This window comes from Eulemur rufifrons, chromosome 8 (genome assembly GCF_041146395.1).
Source record: "Eulemur rufifrons isolate Redbay chromosome 8, OSU_ERuf_1, whole genome shotgun sequence".
NCBI classification, from domain to species: Eukaryota; Metazoa; Chordata; class Mammalia; order Primates; family Lemuridae; genus Eulemur; species Eulemur rufifrons.
Genome location: NC_090990.1, coordinates 104,351,000 through 104,368,242, shown reverse-complemented (window position 1 = coordinate 104,368,242; position 17,243 = coordinate 104,351,000). Strand labels below are relative to the sequence as shown.

Here is a 17,243-nt window from a genome sequence, read left to right as displayed (position 1 = left end):
TTCATAATCTAGTGAGGCTTAATAAATGGAATGTTGGCTTTAAGGGGTAAAGAGGGATAGTCACTGAATCTGGGCCAGGCCTGGGTCACTGGCAGGGTAGAAGGCTCTGAATAGTAGCCTTGATTACATGAAGCAATGTACATGTGTCACCAGACACTTAAGAAATCGCAGTGGCCTGGGAACACACCCAGCAGGTAGGGTGTACCACTGTGCTGGAATCTGGCTCACCCTTTTTTCCTTGTCCCTTCTCGGGGACCATGACTTGCCCCCCTCATTCCTATCTCTACCCCTAAGGAACCAATAGCTTTTAGACTTCCTCGTTGGCCTTTCTAGGCACATTATTGAAAATGCATAACTTCCTCTGCTTAAGTTGTTTTATTTAAGCCAATCTTGTATAGTGGGGATAAGTTATCCCCTCATGTATGTAGACATAGTAACACAAACACCCTCAGAATGGGTTTTGGGGTATTGGGGCGTTTCTCATACTTGTTCATGAGTAACTGTATGGACGAGTCTGGTCAGCTGCTGTTCACAATTGCTGAGTAATAACTGAGGCTGCACAGACAAGGCTTCAAGAGGGACACCAGTAAGATTGGCTCTTAAATAAACATCCTATTCTCCCTTCCCCCCATGTAGAAGTAGAGAGAAGGTCATACGTTTTAAAGGAAAGGAGCAAGTGTACTGTAAAACTAAATGTCAAAGTTACTTTTGACTAATTGCTGGAGAAGGGAAGGAGAAACCTTTTTTGCATAGTTACAAGTTTGAGGGGAAGGGGATAATAAATCTGAGATCTATTTAGAAACTGGTAATTGCAGTTACAGCGGTCCTCTGTATCCATGGGGGATTGGTTACAGGACCCCAGCAGATACCAAAATCTGTAGATGATTAAGTCCCTTATGTAAAACTGTAATATTTGTACGTCACCTACACACATCTTCCAGTATATTCTAAATTGTCTCTAGACTACTTATGATACCTAATAACAATGTAAATGCTATGTAATACTGTCATACTGTATTTTTTTTTAATTTGTACTGTTTTTTATTGATTTTTTTTCCCTTGGATATTTTTGATCTGTGGTTGGTTGAATCCACAGATGCAGAACCCCGGGATGTGGGCTGACTGTACTTTATGATTTCATTATTTTATTTTATTTTTTTCTGTCTTTTCCTTTTATTCCCACCTAGGCAAGGGTCAGAAGTTAAGAATACAGATCTGGGTGGAGAGGTTGGTGAACTCTGCAGTGCCAACTGAGAAAACACAGGGTGCTGTTTTTGTGTTTGATTCAAACAGGTGTTGGCTAAACTAGTCCACCTTGGACATGTTTGGGTTCATGGCAAATTAGATGTTTCAGCAACTAACTTCCCTGTCCCCATTGTATCCCCTTATTTGGGGGATACAAGTCCTTTGCCACATAATTTGTGGAAAAGAGGAGATAAAAGGACTTGAAATTTCCTGCAATTTTTTTTGAGGTGTTGTGAGTTGGGATGGATAGAAAGAAAGCAGATGGACAGCACCCACTTCCTCCATTTTCCCGTCCCGCTGGCTAGGGGTCCTTTGCACCTACATGAGGTAGCCAATCGTTGCCAAGGGTAGTAGTGATCAGTAAAGGATTAATTTGAAATCATGGTTATTGAGAAGTGGACTTTAGTTGTATACAGGTTGAGCATCCCAAATCCAAAATGCTCCAAAATCCACAACTTTTTGAGCACCAGCATGACAAAGGAAATGATCACTGGAGGATTTCAGATGTTGGGATTAGGGATGCTCAACTGGTAAGTATAATACAAATATTCAAAAATCTGAAAAATTCAAAATCTGAAACACTTCTGGTCCCAAAGATTTCGGATAAGGGATATTCCTATTTCCTTCCATAGATTATCTTGGACCTTTTAAAGTACTTTGCTTTTTTTTTTTTAACTTTAACATCGAACCTAAGTTGACACATCCCTGCACTGGTTCCTGTGTTTGGGAGATTTCTCTGTTTTTCCCCTGGTCTTGACCTGACAAATCAGGGTTTAAGGGATGGGGATTAGGGTGTCTGTTTCATTCTCTTCTACAGACTGAAGAGATGTTCTGGGGAAGGGAAATCTTGGTAGAGATTTTGAATGAGCCCAAGGCTTTATTTTCAAAGTTCAGTTTATCCCCATGCCACTGGCAGAAGGCTTTCCCCTCTATTCACCCAGCAAATTTGGCTGGACATTCTATCCCGTTGTGGTATCAAAGCAAAGTGAAAGTAAAAGCTTGACCCCATCCTAGATCTTCCACTTACATTACTAAGGATTTTTTTTTTTTTTTTAATCTAACCTCCATACTACCTGGTGTGCCTTTAGGCACTTGGCTACTTCTTTGGGCCTCAAGAGCATTTGGTGGCAGTGACCTAAACCTTTATGTACTTTACCGTATTAGATTTTTTTTTTTTTTTAAACCTCCAATACCTTTTCTACCTTTTCTGTGCAAGGAAATAGGAGGAAATTTGCTTCTAGGAGCTAAGATTTGGAGGTATGTGCTGATCCTGATGACAAGTAGAAAATGTATTTAAGTTCAAGGGGAGTATTCTTACATACAGCTTAAAGCTATAAAAACAATACCTTCTCAACTCAGGTTTTAGTCAATTTGGAGTGTCTATTCTATTAATAAAAGTGGAGTTAAGCTGAGCATTTCCTAAAATTTGGCTAAAGGTCAAGGCCCCCCTTTACTGAGGATTTCCTTTTCCTATGCTTCTGTGGAAATTAGCATTATTTCCTTCACACTTCCTTTTCCTCAACCTTAGGAAAAATAGGGAGACACCTCTCTTGTTGGCTTTTTATTGGACCCACCTCTTCACCCTATATTAAAGACCTCTTTGGCCACAAGTAGCTGAGCCTCTGAGTCCTGTACCCTGGAGAGGAAAAAGGAGCTGTGCTCCCAAATGTGATCCATTGGCTAATCTAGTCCCTGAGACACAGTATGGCATAGCATAAACAACACAGGCTTTGGATTCAGGTAGACTGAGGCTTGACTCCCCTGAGGATCATTTCCCATGTTTTAAAGGGAGCATAAAAATAGCTATTACTTGACACAGTTCTGGGGGTTAAATGAGGTAGTAAAGGCAGAGCACTTAGCACATAGTAGGTGTTCAATGGTATTCTGGTGGACTGCGGGTAGAGAATGGACAATGTAAGTTTTAGGGATAGATATTTCCCAGGCCATCTAACGGATTTAAAAAGTCGCTGAGGCTGAAACAGGCTAATCACAAGTCAGAAGTTGTAGAAGAACCAGTAATTAATGCATTGGCCTTAGCTTGTTCTTGCTTGCTTGCTTGTTAACAGCGGATGGGATGGAACTTGCATTCCTTCCTCCACGGCAACACAAGTTACATAGGTGATGTGGTACTTGATCAGTGGGCATTCCCTCAGCACTCAGCTCACTGTACTGCACACAGTAAGCAGTCACTAAATGAGGGATGAGTGTAGGGAGCTGCCATATCAGGGTACCCTACTTATTTCACCACTCCTTTACTATCCTAACAAAAGAGGACAATGTAGAATGACTAAAGGAACTGTCAGTGTCTGTATCCTTCGGAGCTTCAAATCAATACAGTGATTGGTACATACTTAATTCAATAATTATTTATTGAGTGCCTACAATATAACACCTCTCCCCTTTTGGTGCAGAGTCATGAGAATTCTGCAGTCATTACCCTTTCTGAATGCCATTTAAAAAATTCTTACTACCTTCTCCCAAGCACGCACACACAGACACACAAGTAATCCTTCTCTCCCACAGTCTTTGTCTCTTTCTCTTTGTATTTCAGGGTGTCTAACATAACCAGAAGATGGAGCCAAGATCCAGAGTGGTGCTTATGACTCAGATCAACTGCCCTCCCCAGACAGAACTTCCGGCCTCTCTGGAAACCTAGATTAAACTGCTTTCTCTGACAGCTCTTCCTCCACAACCCTTGATTCTATCACCATTGAAACTTCAGAACCAACTCTAACCATCCCCACCCCCAGGTGAGGGGAATGATGGGAATTACTGAGAGCCTGACAGTTGCCCCCAAATCCATTTCCTTTCATACTTTACTACAAATCTGACCATATTTCCATTTTTACTGTGTAAAAGTAACCAAATATACCTACTCTTGTGTTCTAGATGTAGCAGGGAGAGGGAAGAGAAGGAACAAAGGAAGTTGAGAGCTGGGATGGGAATGAGAGGCAAAGGGCTTATGTAGGGAGCAGAGGGATAATCTAGTTAGGCACTTTTTTCTGAGGTGCTGGGGGAGTATATTGGAAGTAAACTCTATTACTAGAAAAAGCATGGTGTGTTGGAAGAGTACAAGACTTGGATTCAGAAGCCAGCATCAGCACTTGCTGTTTGACCTTAAATCACTTACCTTCTCTGACCTTGAATTCCTCATATGTAAGATTAAGAGGTCTCCAAAGTCCGTTTTAAGCACCATGAATATGAAGGAACTCAAAGAAGTGACCTTTGCAAATTCTTTGCTTCAGCCTTAAAGCTGTTATATCCATTTACCATAATTGCTTCTTGTTGCTGTTGCCCATTACCAAAAACCATGCACTATACTAGACGATTTACATTAAACTCCACAATTCAGAGTGATACTATTATTACTCCCATTTTACAGTTGAAAAAATTGAGGCTTAAAGCAATTAATAATTTGCCCAAAATTACATAGTTAATGGCAGATCCAGAATTTACACTAGGTCTATCTGGTTCTAAAGTTTATGCTTAGTCTTAACGTTTTTCTGTAAGGACTTTGCAAAAGAAAATTTATGGTTAAAGGGAAATTACTAACTACCATTTCCTGTCTGTTTTTCTCCCATTCTTGCTCTCAAAAGTTCACCTCCCCCTGTCGTCAAATCCACAGGACACCTTATTGTCCCTTTAGGGTTTCAGCTGAAACGCTGCGGGCCTGAGGATTGCGGGCCCGTGTTACAGTTTCGGTCTTCCGGCCAGCCGGAACCACTTGCACAGCTGCTGGTGCTGTGTGGGGTGTACCCCTGCGGAGTTCCTGGAGGTGGTGCCAGGCAAGAGTGGCAGCTGTAGGAACCAATAGGCAGAAACATTGTTGGGCCAGAAGCCAATGAGGAATCTGGTGAAGGAGAAGCGGCGATAATCTGTTTGAGGTTGCAGGCACAGGTCTGAAGGAACATGGGACTGTATCAGAGGTGGCAGCGGCTCCGGCTCTCAGGGCTACAGGCCTGCGGGCTGCACACGGTGCGTGAGGTACCCAAAAATTCCGTACTGCATCGGACCCAGCCCAGCCAAAGCTCAAGGATGTATGTAGGCTCTCCACCCAGCCTCCCACCACTACTCCTTTCCCCAGTCCCTCTTGTCCCCGGACAGGGCCGCCCTACGGCTTGAGTCTGCGGTCTGGGGAGCGCAGAGCTTCGTAGGGCCTCCAGCCTAGGGCTGTGTATCACCCAGTCACCTAAAAGACTAGAGATTAGGACCAAGGCCACTTAAATATCCACAAGTCCTATCATCCCCAATCGTAAGAAGGAATGATGGGACCTGTGTTTCCTGCTAACGTATCTTTCCCTCCAGGCAGCTGTGCCGACCCCTCCGCACTGGTTGGCAGAGCGGCTTGGCCTTTTTGAGGAGCTATGGGCTGCTCACGTAAAGAGGTTAGCAAGCATGGCACAAAAGGAACCCCGAACTATTAAGATATCACTTCCTGGAGGCCAGAAAGTGGATGCTGTGGCATGGAACACAACCCCTTACCAACTAGCCCAGAAGATCAGGTACCAGACCCATCCTGTACTTACTAGGATTATCCTCCCCCTTTACTTCCTCTGCACCTGAGCAGGGGAAGAAAACTTGGTTTGCTTGTTCCTATTCCATCCCCATCAAGATATCCTTTCTTGAGGATTTCTTTTATCTGCATTAGTTTCTGCATCAGAGTCTCTACCCTTCCATTGGGGAAAGAAATGATAGGTTTTATTGCTCTGGTAGTTTGTTTTCTCTTTGCAAGTATAGAGTTGCTGACAGAATAGTCTCTTCGCCTGTGGATTGTAACCCTTTTTTAAATTAATTAATTTACTTTTTTATTGATACATAATTGTACATATTTATGAGGTACATATGGTATTTTGATACATGCATACAATGTGTAATGATTAAATCAGGGTATTTAGGATATCCATCACCTCAAACAGTTATCATTTCTTTGTACTGGAAACATTTCAACTCTACTAGCTGTTTTAAACTGTACAATAAATTATTGTTAACTACAGTCACCCTACTGTGCTGTCAAATGCTGGAACTTACTCCTTCTATCTAACTGTATGTTGTTCCCATTAGCCAACCTCTCTTCAATCCCCATCCTTCCCAGCCTCTCTTAACTATCATTCTACTCTCCACCTCCATGAGATCAACTTTTTTAACTCCCAAATATGAGTGAGAACATGTGATGTTTGTCTTTCTGTGCCTTGTAACCCTGTCTTTTTCTTCATCCCCACCTTCCACTGCTGAAGTTCAACACTGGCGGATACTGCAGTGGCTGCTCAAGTGAATGGAGAATTTTATGATCTGGAGCGGCCCCTGGAGACAGATTCTGATCTCAGATTTCTGACATTCGATTCACCAGAGGGGAAAGCGGTAAGTTACTTTCTTATCAGGGATGCAGTGGCTACTAAACTAACAGATATTTAAGCAGGAGATGCTAACATTTCTTTTGCCTCAGTTTCTCCATTTGCAGATGAGAGGGAGACCCATCACAGACTATCTTGACTATCTGACTATTCCTGGCTAATCTGAAAACTCAATGATGAAAGTTTTTATTTAGCTTCCGTCTATTAAGCAAATGTTTGTGCAATTGAAAGGAAGGGATAATATATTGAAAAACAGAGGGATAATATGCCAGTTCAGCCCCTTCATCTCTTGAGTACATACATTATAAGTCATCTGTAGTGTATATTCACTTCTAACATGGCTTCCACAACTGAACACACAACCTGGCCACCCTCCCACTTTGTCCTCTTCATTTCAGCTTGGGTAACACAGACCTTGTTTATTAGCATCCAGAAAAATGGAGTTCTCATGTCATCTTTGTGTAAATGGTGACCATATCCTAGAGTAGTAGTTGTATTACTCTAGATTACTGGGATAGAAAAAAAAATAGGACTAAAAGCCCTAGGGAACTACTGTCTTAAGAAGATAGTTTATTCTGAAGCCCTGAAAGGTTTTAGGAGCAGCAGAGGATGACTAGCCTCCTGCTTCTATGTTCCAGGACTGGGAAGCACCAAGGATTGAGGAGGGGTAGAGCTGGGGCTTCTATGCACTGAAAGAAGAAAAGATACTGGCCTTGTGCTTTCTCTTCTATGCAGTCTTTTTTTTTTTTTTTTTAAACCTTTTACTATTTAGTGGTCACTCCCAAAATCTAGATTCTCCATGTTGTCGTAGTTATTCCTAGAGCCATACTGGTTTTCCCACCAGCTTCTCTGAGGAAGAGAACAGAGATCCAGGGGTTAAGGGAAAAGTTTATCAACTTATAAACTTTCTTGTGAACCCAGGTGTTCTGGCACTCCAGCACCCATGTCCTAGGGGCAGCAGCTGAACAATTCCTAGGTGCTGTTCTCTGCCGAGGTCCAAGTACAGAACGTGGCTTTTACCATGATTTCTTCCTGGGAAAGGATCGGTGAGTAATGCAAGGAAGGAAGAAGAGGGTTCTGGGGTGGTTTCTGAGACCCTTTTCAGGGGTCCCAAGCATGTCCGATTTGGAGGAGAAAGCTGGAAGAGGGCTTCTGTAGGCCTCATTGGTACCACATTCTCCATGTCCCTCCTCTTCTGGCTAACTCTGCTTGAAACTTATCTTCTTGGCCTTCATGAATTCAAATATTACTTCATCCTCTCATTACTATTCTAATTTTGTCCATTTCCCACACTCTGCTTTTAACTTCATGCATAGAACTACTTCTCCAGCTCTAAAATATGTAACCTGATTTCCTATTTATGTTTTCTGAGTTTGTCTTTGCTGATAACTCTAGATTTTTTTTTTCTAAAAGGCAGGACTTCATCCCCTAGCTAACAGGTGTGTCACCCAAGTGATTGATGCGTCTTACAGGATGCAAGCCAACCAACTCTCCTCTTTCCAGGACAATTCAGGGCTCAGAGCTACCTGCTCTGGAGCGGATTTGCCAGGAACTTGCAGCCGCTGCTCAACCCTTCCGGAGGCTAGAGGCTTCCCGGGATCAGCTTCGCCGGCTCTTTAAGGTAGGGTGAAGGGAAGAGGTGGCTCTCTTCCAGGACATCTTTGTGGCAATAAAGACTTATCTTGAGTCTTCCCTTCTACCTCCTTCCAGGATAACCCCTTTAAGCTTCACCTGATTGAGGAGAAAGTGACAGGTCCAACAGCAACAGTATATGGGTAAGAGTTGTCAAGATTAAGAGAAATAGAGAAAGGTGAGGAAGCACTGAAGGCCAGAAATGGGATAAGGCAAGGAAGATAGGTGGCAATCTGTGTTGTTCTAGAAAAAGAAATGGGACCCGGAATTGATTTTTATCTGCCATTGCTCTGTCTATAGAACAGTTCTTTCCTTTTCACCTTCTTTTTCTGTCCCCGAAAGGCCATGAAAGGGAGAAAACTAGAAGCTCAAGAATCTAGAAATCATTAACTGGCCTCTTCTTTCTCCCAGGTGTGGCACGTTGGTTGATCTTTGCCAGGGCCCCCATCTTCGGCATACTGGACAGATTGGAGGACTGAAGCTGCTAACGGTCAGTTGTGGGGGCAGAGTTAGGTTAAGACTCCTGTTTTCACTAGAGTGAGCAGGAGAATAGGAAGATCCCTTCTCTCAGCCCCTTCTCTACTCTGATAGCTAAGGGGAAAATCCAGAAGGAGAAAGATACTTAAACCTCACATTCTAGAAACTCCCAGTTTGATGGCAGATACTGGACACCCTGCCAGGGCCCAGAAGCCAGTCCAGATCCCCTCTGACATCCATGTCAAGGCAGATGAAACAGGAGTGCATGAGCAGGCTAAACACGGTCAGATAGGGAAGGCTCCTGAAGAGAGAGGAGGCATGGTCCAGGGGGACAGATGAACACATTTGACAGACACAAAGAGAACACCTCAAGTCAAGGGCATGCCTTTTGTGAAAATACTGTTCCCGGACAAGATGAGTTACTAGATGGGATAGGAGCGAGGAGCAAGGGGATAGGCAGATGCCTAGAGCAAAAAGCCCTGAACTGAAAACCTAGCCATCTGCACTTGGCTCTCACTCTGCACTAATGAGGTGTGTAGCCTTTGGGAAATCTCCTTACTCATTTTCTCCATCTATAAAATGAGGTTATTAATTCCTTCCTGTCCTACCAGTAAATCTACCTCATAAAGACAATGAAAACCCACTGATGCAGGAGAAAGGAGGAAAAGTTAAAAAGTGCTATAAAATGTAGGCTGTTTTGTATTAGTACTATTGTTAAAGGAAAGCACGAGCAGAGGCTTTTGAATTTCTTGTGGCCAAGAATAGGATATGGTGTAGAAGACTGATTTTTCTAGTAGCTGTATGGGATATTGATAAGGGCAGGGTAGACTGACATTTGACCAGAGCTTATGGTTACTCCCCTAAGCAGGCATTGATTAGAAGAGGAAGTACAGGGGTACCGGACAGGCAGTGGTAGTGAGAATGGGGAGAAAAAGAGGTGGCAGAGTAAGGTTAGGCTTGACCAGGATGTATGTTGGAATCAAGAGTCAGGCAACTCCAAGGCTGTAAACACGGAAGAGTCATGTCTAGAGGATGGGGGTGTCCATCCTACTGGTGGTGATGGTGGGAAAAGGAGTGAGAGAGATGAGAGAGGATCATTGTTAAGTGGTGCACCTGTGATGCTTACAATGAGAGTATTATATGAGGCTTGAAAAAGAGGTTGGGTAACTTCGGTCCTTGTCTTCCCCTTGATTCCCTATGTGTCCTCCCACAGAACTCATCATCCCTGTGGAGGTCTTCAGGGGCCCCAGAGACACTGCAGAGAGTATCAGGGATTTCCTTCCCCACAGCAGAGTTACTGAGAGTTTGGGAAGCATGGAGAGAAAAAGCAGAGTTGCAGGACCACCGGCGCATTGGGAAGGTACGGAGACTGGGAAGATAGGGAGGGATGGTAATAAGGGTTGGAGAAAGAGGAAGGAACATGATTGTGAAGTTGGAAGCAGATTCAGTTAAACAGGCTGAACAGCTCCAACAGTTTCTTCTGGCTTCCAGATCCACTCCCCTCCCTTTGAAATGACCATTGCCATTCCTGACCCCAGGAACAGGAGCTCTTCTTCTTCCATGAACTGAGCCCCGGGAGTTGCTTCTTCCTGCCACGAGGAACAAGGGTGTATAATGCACTGGTGGCGTTTATCAGGGTAAGGGAGACCCAAATCCAGGGGAAAGAAGACCAGGGAGGGGCTGAGGGCCTAGAAGAAGCTAAGGTGTTTGAGTTAAAAGAGGCAGGTTGGAAGCATAAACATAAATATTGTAAAGTGCTGGTGACCTTTAGCAAGGTACTACAATTATGTGGTCTGTAGTGGGGGAGCATAGAGATGGGATGTGGTATTTAATATTAAATAGGTTGTGGCCATGATCCTGAGTGCCCAGGAGAGTCACACAGTTGCCACCCTGCCTCCTCTCTTCGCAGTTACTCTGACCTTCCATGTCTGTATCCTCCTCTCCAGGCTGAGTATGCTCGTCGTGGTTTCTCAGAGGTGAAAACCCCCACTCTGTTTTCTACAAAACTCTGGGAACAGTCAGGGCACTGGGAGCATTATAGGGAAGACATGTTTGCCCTGCAGCCCCCAGGCTCTGACAGACCTGCCAGCTCCCGGAGTGACCACCCTGCCAGGCCTCCCACAGACACACTTGCCCTCAAGCCCATGAACTGCCCTGCACACTGGTGAGCTGGGAGCCAGGAGGCCTGGGTCCTCCTGGGGTTAGGGTTACAACTGGGTTGCTAAAAAGTAACAGAAAGCACCTGGGGAAAGTATTGGGACACCTGATTTGAGTCTTGAATCCGCCCTCTAGCTAACCACGTGAACTTGAGAAAATCATCATGCCTCTTAAGGCCTCAGTCTCCTTGCAAGTAATGTCAAGGATTTGAAGTTGCTATCCAAGGTTCTAGTCCATCACAGAACAGAGGTGCAGTAAATGATGTCTCTTACTGTGTTACTGAGAAATTCACTTTTAAACCAGGCAGGACTCAGGCTGCGATGAGTGGGATTGACAGGACTCAGTGGGAGGACGTGCTAAGGCTGGAGACAGCGTTAGCTGATGGTGCGGAGAAAGTAGGCAAGCAGATTGGGTGGGGTGCAATCTTCAGGGGCTAGTTCTCCCTGTGGCCCTGACCCCTCCCCACCCCACCCCAACCTCAGCCTGATGTTCGCCCACCGGCCCAGATCCTGGCGGGAGCTGCCCCTGCGACTGGCTGACTTCGGGGCCCTGCACCGGGCTGAAGCCTCTGGTGGTCTGGGGGGACTGACCCGGCTGCGGTGCTTCCAGCAGGATGATGCTCACATTTTCTGTGCACCAGATCAGGTGGCCCTTCCCTGGCTCCATCAAAGCTTCTCTAGACCACCTGCCATTCTCTCTGTGAACCTCTGACATCCCTGACCTTCCGTTGCCCTCTGTGTATACTACAGTTGAGCTATATTCTACCCCCAGTTTTCTTCTGCTGCCTCTCTATGTTTTTGCCCCCTGTTGCCCCCAGACTACCATCATCCTAGATCTCTAGCTGGTACACAGCTCACCCACCCTTATTTCCTGCCCCTAGCTGGAAGCAGAGATCCGAAGCTGTCTTGATTTCCTCCGCTCTGTCTATGCCATCCTTGGCTTCTCCTTCCACCTGGCATTGTCCACTCGGCCTTCTGGCTTCCTGGGGGACCCTTGCCTTTGGGACCAGGCTGAACAGGTGAGCAGGAGGTGGGGAAACAGAGGCAGATAAACCACTCTCTAGTGGAAAAGGCTGGAGGGTACAGTAACCATGGTTCTCAGATAGAGGCAAATGTTGATGGGATCATTTGTCAGGGACTGTAGAGATGTGTTGCTCATGAAGTCTAAGATAACATTAATATATTCCTCTCTTGTCTCATTCCCTCTAAAGGTCCTTCAACGGGCTCTGGAGGAATTTGGAGAACCCTGGGACTTCAACTCTGGACATGGTGCCTTCTATGGGCCTAAGGTAAGCTGGGGACCCTAATTAGTGTTTTATTATTTATTTTTATTTTTTATTTTTATTTCAGAGTATTATGGGTTATTTTTTGCTTTGCTTTATTTAATATTTAGTAGCTATAAAGAAATAGTTTTAAACTTATATAGGATATAAAGAAGAAAAATACATTTCCTGCTCCCATGGAACTTGGTCTAGTGAGGGCTGTGGAAGGTAAATAGGCCATGTCAGTGATGTGGGATCAGTGCTGTGTGGACACTAAGGGAGCATGTTGGAGTGGGGGCAGGGGATTAGCACACTCCGGGGGTCAGGAAAGGCTTCCTGCAGGACTCACTTTCCAGTCTGAAAAGTGGGTAATTGTTGACCAAGTAAAGATGTGTTTCAGGAGAGAACAGTGCAGGCAGAGGCTGGGGTAGGGATGAAAAGTCACGTGGCAAGTTGGAAGAAGTGAAAGAACTTAGGGGAAAAAAGGACTGAACAGTATCTGCTGGATTCAATAAGAAGGCTAGTAGGTTTTGAAGCACCATTTTCAGTAAAGTGGGGCCTGAGGGTGGAGTCAGCAGTGCATGAATGAATATAACTCTTTCAAGAAGTTTGGCTCTTATAAAGGCAAAAGAGTAACTGAAGGGACCTAAGTAATCAAAAGAAATATTTTCATGAAGGGAGAGATTTGAGAATGTTTAAATGCTATGATGAGAGGAAGCCTATTGTGGAGACAGAAATGGAAGTTGTGAGAGAAGGGGTTACAGTAGAGGGAAGTTCCTCGGGAGGCTTGGGGTGTGCTTGAGAGCCCTTCACAGGAGGGACCGCCATTGCCATTGTATCCAGAGTGGAAGGAAAGGCTGAGGGTAGATGCAAGGAAGTTTACAGGTGTGGTGACAAGAAGTCTAGGTATTTTCTCATCCCATGATATCAATCATCTGAATTCTCCATGAGGTAGGAGGCAGGATCATTTGCTGAGATGGGAGTGGAGGAGAGGAGAGTTGTCAGTGAGTGGGATGAAGACATGAAGAGAGAGGAAATTACTCAAAAACTATTATATGAACCATACAGGCGAACCCTTTTGAGTGCTCAATAGCTGCTTTGCACTATGCTGGGGTAACGTGTATATTCCTCATTTTTATGTCCCAAATGTCTGTTCTAGCACATGATATTTGTTTAGCTGCTTAATAAATAGTAAATGAAAATGTGAAAGAATGAAAATGTGTTTTATTGCTCAATTTCAGCACCAATACTAGGAAAGTAAAATATCTATGTTACTAAGAAGAAAAAGGTTCAGAGAGGCTAAACAGTATGCTCAGGGTTACAGAGATAATAGTCAGTGATAAAGTGTGTATTATGTTAAATCGATCTAATAAATTGCTGAGATACTATTTTTAAAAAGAGAAAGAGAAGAGAAAGCTTGAAAATCCCTGAGGAGAATGGGCAGAGAGCTGATTAGTGTAGCCAAAAGATTGGTGGCAGCAGCAAGGGACCAGTTCAGTCTCGAAACAGTAACTTCCATGGTGGCATGAACCTCTGCTTTTGCATCTGTGTGGAATGTGACATGTTGGGCAGCAATAAGCAGTTCTGTTCCAGGGCCAAGGAGGTAGGAAGCTAAGGGGCTGCCAGGGTGGGGGTTGCCACGTGGATGTGGTGGAAGAGCCATGATTGGTACAAGAGGAACTAGGGAGAATGGGTACAGCTGCACGGGGAAGGAAACGGAGGTGGGAGGGGTCTGGGGATGGGAAGGAAAAAGGAGTTAAGGAACCTGCGGGTTAAAGAGTGAGTAGTAGGAATAATTGTCACATCTGGCAGACCAAGAGACAGTAATCAGAGTGGCGTAGTTGGTGGACTGTTTTCAGAGGTACAGCCCTTGGGGGAGATGATAGGATGAAGGGTGTAGCCATAGTGTGAGTGGGGCTGAAGGTCTCTGAGATGAGGAGCTCAAGCAATTGAGAGGCCAGGGTACGGATTGCCCCCTAATATTATAACACCATTATTAAGTGGAGAGAGCTGTTGAGAACCACTGCCAGAGCTGGTGAAGCAGAGTGAGGTAGAGGGGTAGAGTATGGTACAGTGGGTGACATGACTCTTCAGATAGCCAGGATCATGGGTAAGTTAAAGGGTGGGATGGCATGAATAATGGAGGATTCTGGTTCTGGTTGCTCTCATGCCCTCCCGTCTGTCTCTTCTAGATTGACGTGCACCTCCACGATGCCCTGAATCGGCCCCATCAGTGTGGGACAATCCAGCTTGACTTCCAACTGCCCTTGAGATTTGACCTCCAGTTCAAGGGGTATAGAACTTTGCCCCATCCCCCTTTCCCTCAACAGCCAGTGGAATAGGTCTACAGCTCCCCGTCTACCTTGGACCCTAAAAACTTAAAACAAATCCTTCATGCTCTCCTCTGCCAGTGCTGAATATTTCTTGAAAACTGGAAGGTGATCTTGGGCACACAATTCGTGACACTTCTGCCATTCCACCTACTCCCCTTTTTCCTTCCAAGGCAGGCGGGGGCCCTGGAGCGTCCAGTCCTCATTCACCGAGCAGTGCTCGGATCTGTGGAAAGGCTGTTGGGAGTGCTGGCAGAAAGCTGTGGGGGAAAATGGTGAGATGTCTGACCCTGGGTTTCTGTTCATGCTCCAGATCCTGTTCCCCCTTCATATGCCAGCTTCTCTTTCCTTCTCAAATCTGCTCCGTGCAGCCACACTTGTGGCCAGAGCCGGAATGAATAATTTGCCCTCATCTGTTCTCTCCCAACCAGGCCACTTTGGCTGTCCCCGTTCCAGGTGGTGGTCATCCCTGTGAGGACTGAGCAAGAGGAATATGCCAGGGAGGTGAGGAGTTGGGGGCAAGAAAAGGGGCAGAAGCAGGACCAGTGGGGAGTCTGGTGCCCACAATGGGTAGGAAGAGGCCGTGCAGGGTCGTGGCAAGGGCACAGCACTTGGAGCCATACGACTGGGTTTGAGTGGCTGCTGTCCCGTATGCTGAAAATTCCACATCTAAAAAAATGAGACTAATCTCTGCCTTATAGAGATGTGTGAAAGTTACATTAACAAATGTTAAACGCTGCCAACAGAGCACTTGGCACAAAAATGGGCTTGGAGAAATGTTGGCTTCATTTTTCCTTCCTAGAGAGAATTGAGGTTATGACAGTACCAGAGTTGAGCGTGGCTGGAAGCAGGCAAAGTCCAGAGAAGAACTGAGGGCTCATCTTGAGTAGGAAGCAGACAGAAAAGTCTTGGGGTTGCAGATGGGCATGGGGAGGAGGGCTCAGTGTAGAGATGAGATGCGGAGACGTGGTCAGAACTGGCGAGCACTGAGGCAGGGCAAGGAGGAACAGATGGGGGGATTGAGGATGAGTGGCATCAGATTGCTCTAGCTCCTCAGCCTTCCAGTACCTTAACTTCCTGTCACCAAACCTCTGTCGCAGGCACAACAGAGCCTGCAGGCTGCAGGACTGGCCAGCGACCTGGATGCCGACTCTGGACTGACCCTCAGCAGGAAAGTCCGCCGGGCCCAGCTTGCCCACTACAACTTTCAGTTTGGTAAGTGAGTGGGTCAGCCTAGGACCTCAGAGCCATGTGTTCTCCCACCCCCCGCATTCTTCTTTCTATTAAGTCTACTAAGTTTGGTTATCTGCATATTTGGGTTAAGCAGGGCTCATTACCTGAGCTGGGTAGGAGCCAGGATTCAGGATACCACGCCCACCCTCCCTACAACCACTTCTGACCCTCACAACAGTTTTCCTCTTGTTAACCCCACTCTAGCTCTTAGCGTCTGTTAGGGTAATTAACCAAGGAAGCATCAGAGAGAAAAGGACAGGAAAGGTTAACAAGGCATTAATTAATTAGCCTTGTTTATTCTAGACCTAGATGGAGTCAGCCCTAAGGGATGAGGAGAAAGGCCTTAAGGACAATAGTGTAGCTCTGGCATTCTCCTGCTTTTTTTATTTTCCAGGGTTCAGAGCTCTAACTTGAAGGCCAGGAACAGAAACTCCTTAGCCAGATTACCTGATTCTCTAGTTTTACACACCCCACTCACCCTGCGAACACTTAGAGCAAATTGTGCCACAATCTGTACATACATACTTGCACGTTTGTTCCACCCCTACCATCTTCCCCTTCCTCTAATCCCCCCCACCACCAAATGCACACACACACTCACACACACATACATTCTCTCTCTCTCTCTCTCTCTCTCTCTCGTTCTCAATCTGTTTGTCTTTTTCTGCCTGACTCCAGTGTCGCTGACCCTGGGCTCCTGACGGAAAGTGATAAGGCTTGCAGGGGCTGGAACATTCCCCTGTCTGCTCAGGGAACTGGAGAGCAGACACAGCTAAATATATCCTTTCTTTGAAGCATATCTGGCCTCTGCTCCCTCCCTTCCTAAAGATTTAGGTCTCTTAAATTTCTGCATAGCAAAAGGAAGTATCTCATGTGGACGAATTTGCCCTGAAATTCCTAAACTTCCCTTCCTCTTCCTGCAGTGGTTGGCCAGAAAGAGCAAAGTAAGAGAACAGTGAATATTCGGACCCGAGATAATCGTCATCTTGGGGAGTGGGCTTTGACTGAGGCTGTGCAGCGGCTGGTGGAACTACAGAACGCCAGGGTCCCAAATGCTGAAGAAGTTTTCTGAGCCTTCGTCCGTAGATGAAGCAAAGACCGACCAAAAGAGCCATTAGCCTCCAAAAATATGGGAGACCCCAACCTAACTGACAGTCTGGAGTCCCCCAGAATCCTCAGAACTCACCTGGAGACATGTGTCTGCTCTCCTGAAAAGAACCTTAGTTTGGGGGCCCCACAGAGGGAGGGAGGCTCTGGCTGTTTGGATGTGAGGAGAGTGACACTAAAAAATAAATAAACTTGAAGCTGTTGGATATGTGTCTTCATCTCTGACTCCTGAGAGGAGGGAATCAAAGGAAGTTCTACTCTACCTCTCTCCTTTTTGTCCCAGAGAGTTGGGAAAATTGAAAAAGGACAGCCTAGATCTCCTATGGTAGGGGAGCTTCCTTGGATAGCTGTCCTGTTCCCCACTGTAAACTCTCAGTGCCCTGTTTCCTCAACCCCAGTTCAATAGGTTGTCAGATCCCTTTTCCACAGAAGGCAACGTGCAGACGGAGA

At 45.6% G+C, this 17,243-nt stretch overlaps 1 protein-coding gene across 4 annotated transcripts; it reads left to right on the top strand.

The window, feature by feature from the left end:
* The first annotated feature begins 5,132 nt into the window (after positions 1 to 5,132).
* TARS2 (threonyl-tRNA synthetase 2, mitochondrial) lies at positions 5,133 to 16,989 on the top strand. Of its 4 annotated transcripts, none has more exons than XM_069478832.1 (18): positions 5,133 to 5,220; positions 5,551 to 5,747; positions 6,480 to 6,603; positions 7,518 to 7,642; positions 8,100 to 8,217; positions 8,307 to 8,371; positions 8,640 to 8,718; positions 9,919 to 10,065; positions 10,244 to 10,342; positions 10,652 to 10,869; positions 11,345 to 11,507; positions 11,743 to 11,880; positions 12,073 to 12,150; positions 14,316 to 14,416; positions 14,627 to 14,728; positions 14,885 to 14,957; positions 15,554 to 15,668; positions 16,610 to 16,989. In XM_069478832.1, exons 1-18 carry the CDS (start codon positions 5,155 to 5,157, stop codon positions 16,756 to 16,758), a joined length of 2,157 nt encoding a protein of 718 aa, XP_069334933.1. In that variant the 5' UTR covers positions 5,133 to 5,154; the 3' UTR covers positions 16,759 to 16,989. The 4 variants fall into 4 exon arrangements, with proteins under 4 accessions (XP_069334933.1, XP_069334931.1, XP_069334934.1 ...); XM_069478830.1 differs by having other exon boundaries at positions 5,133 to 5,229; XM_069478833.1 differs by lacking the exons at positions 9,919 to 10,065; positions 10,244 to 10,342.
* Positions 16,990 to 17,243: the final 254 nt, after the last annotated feature.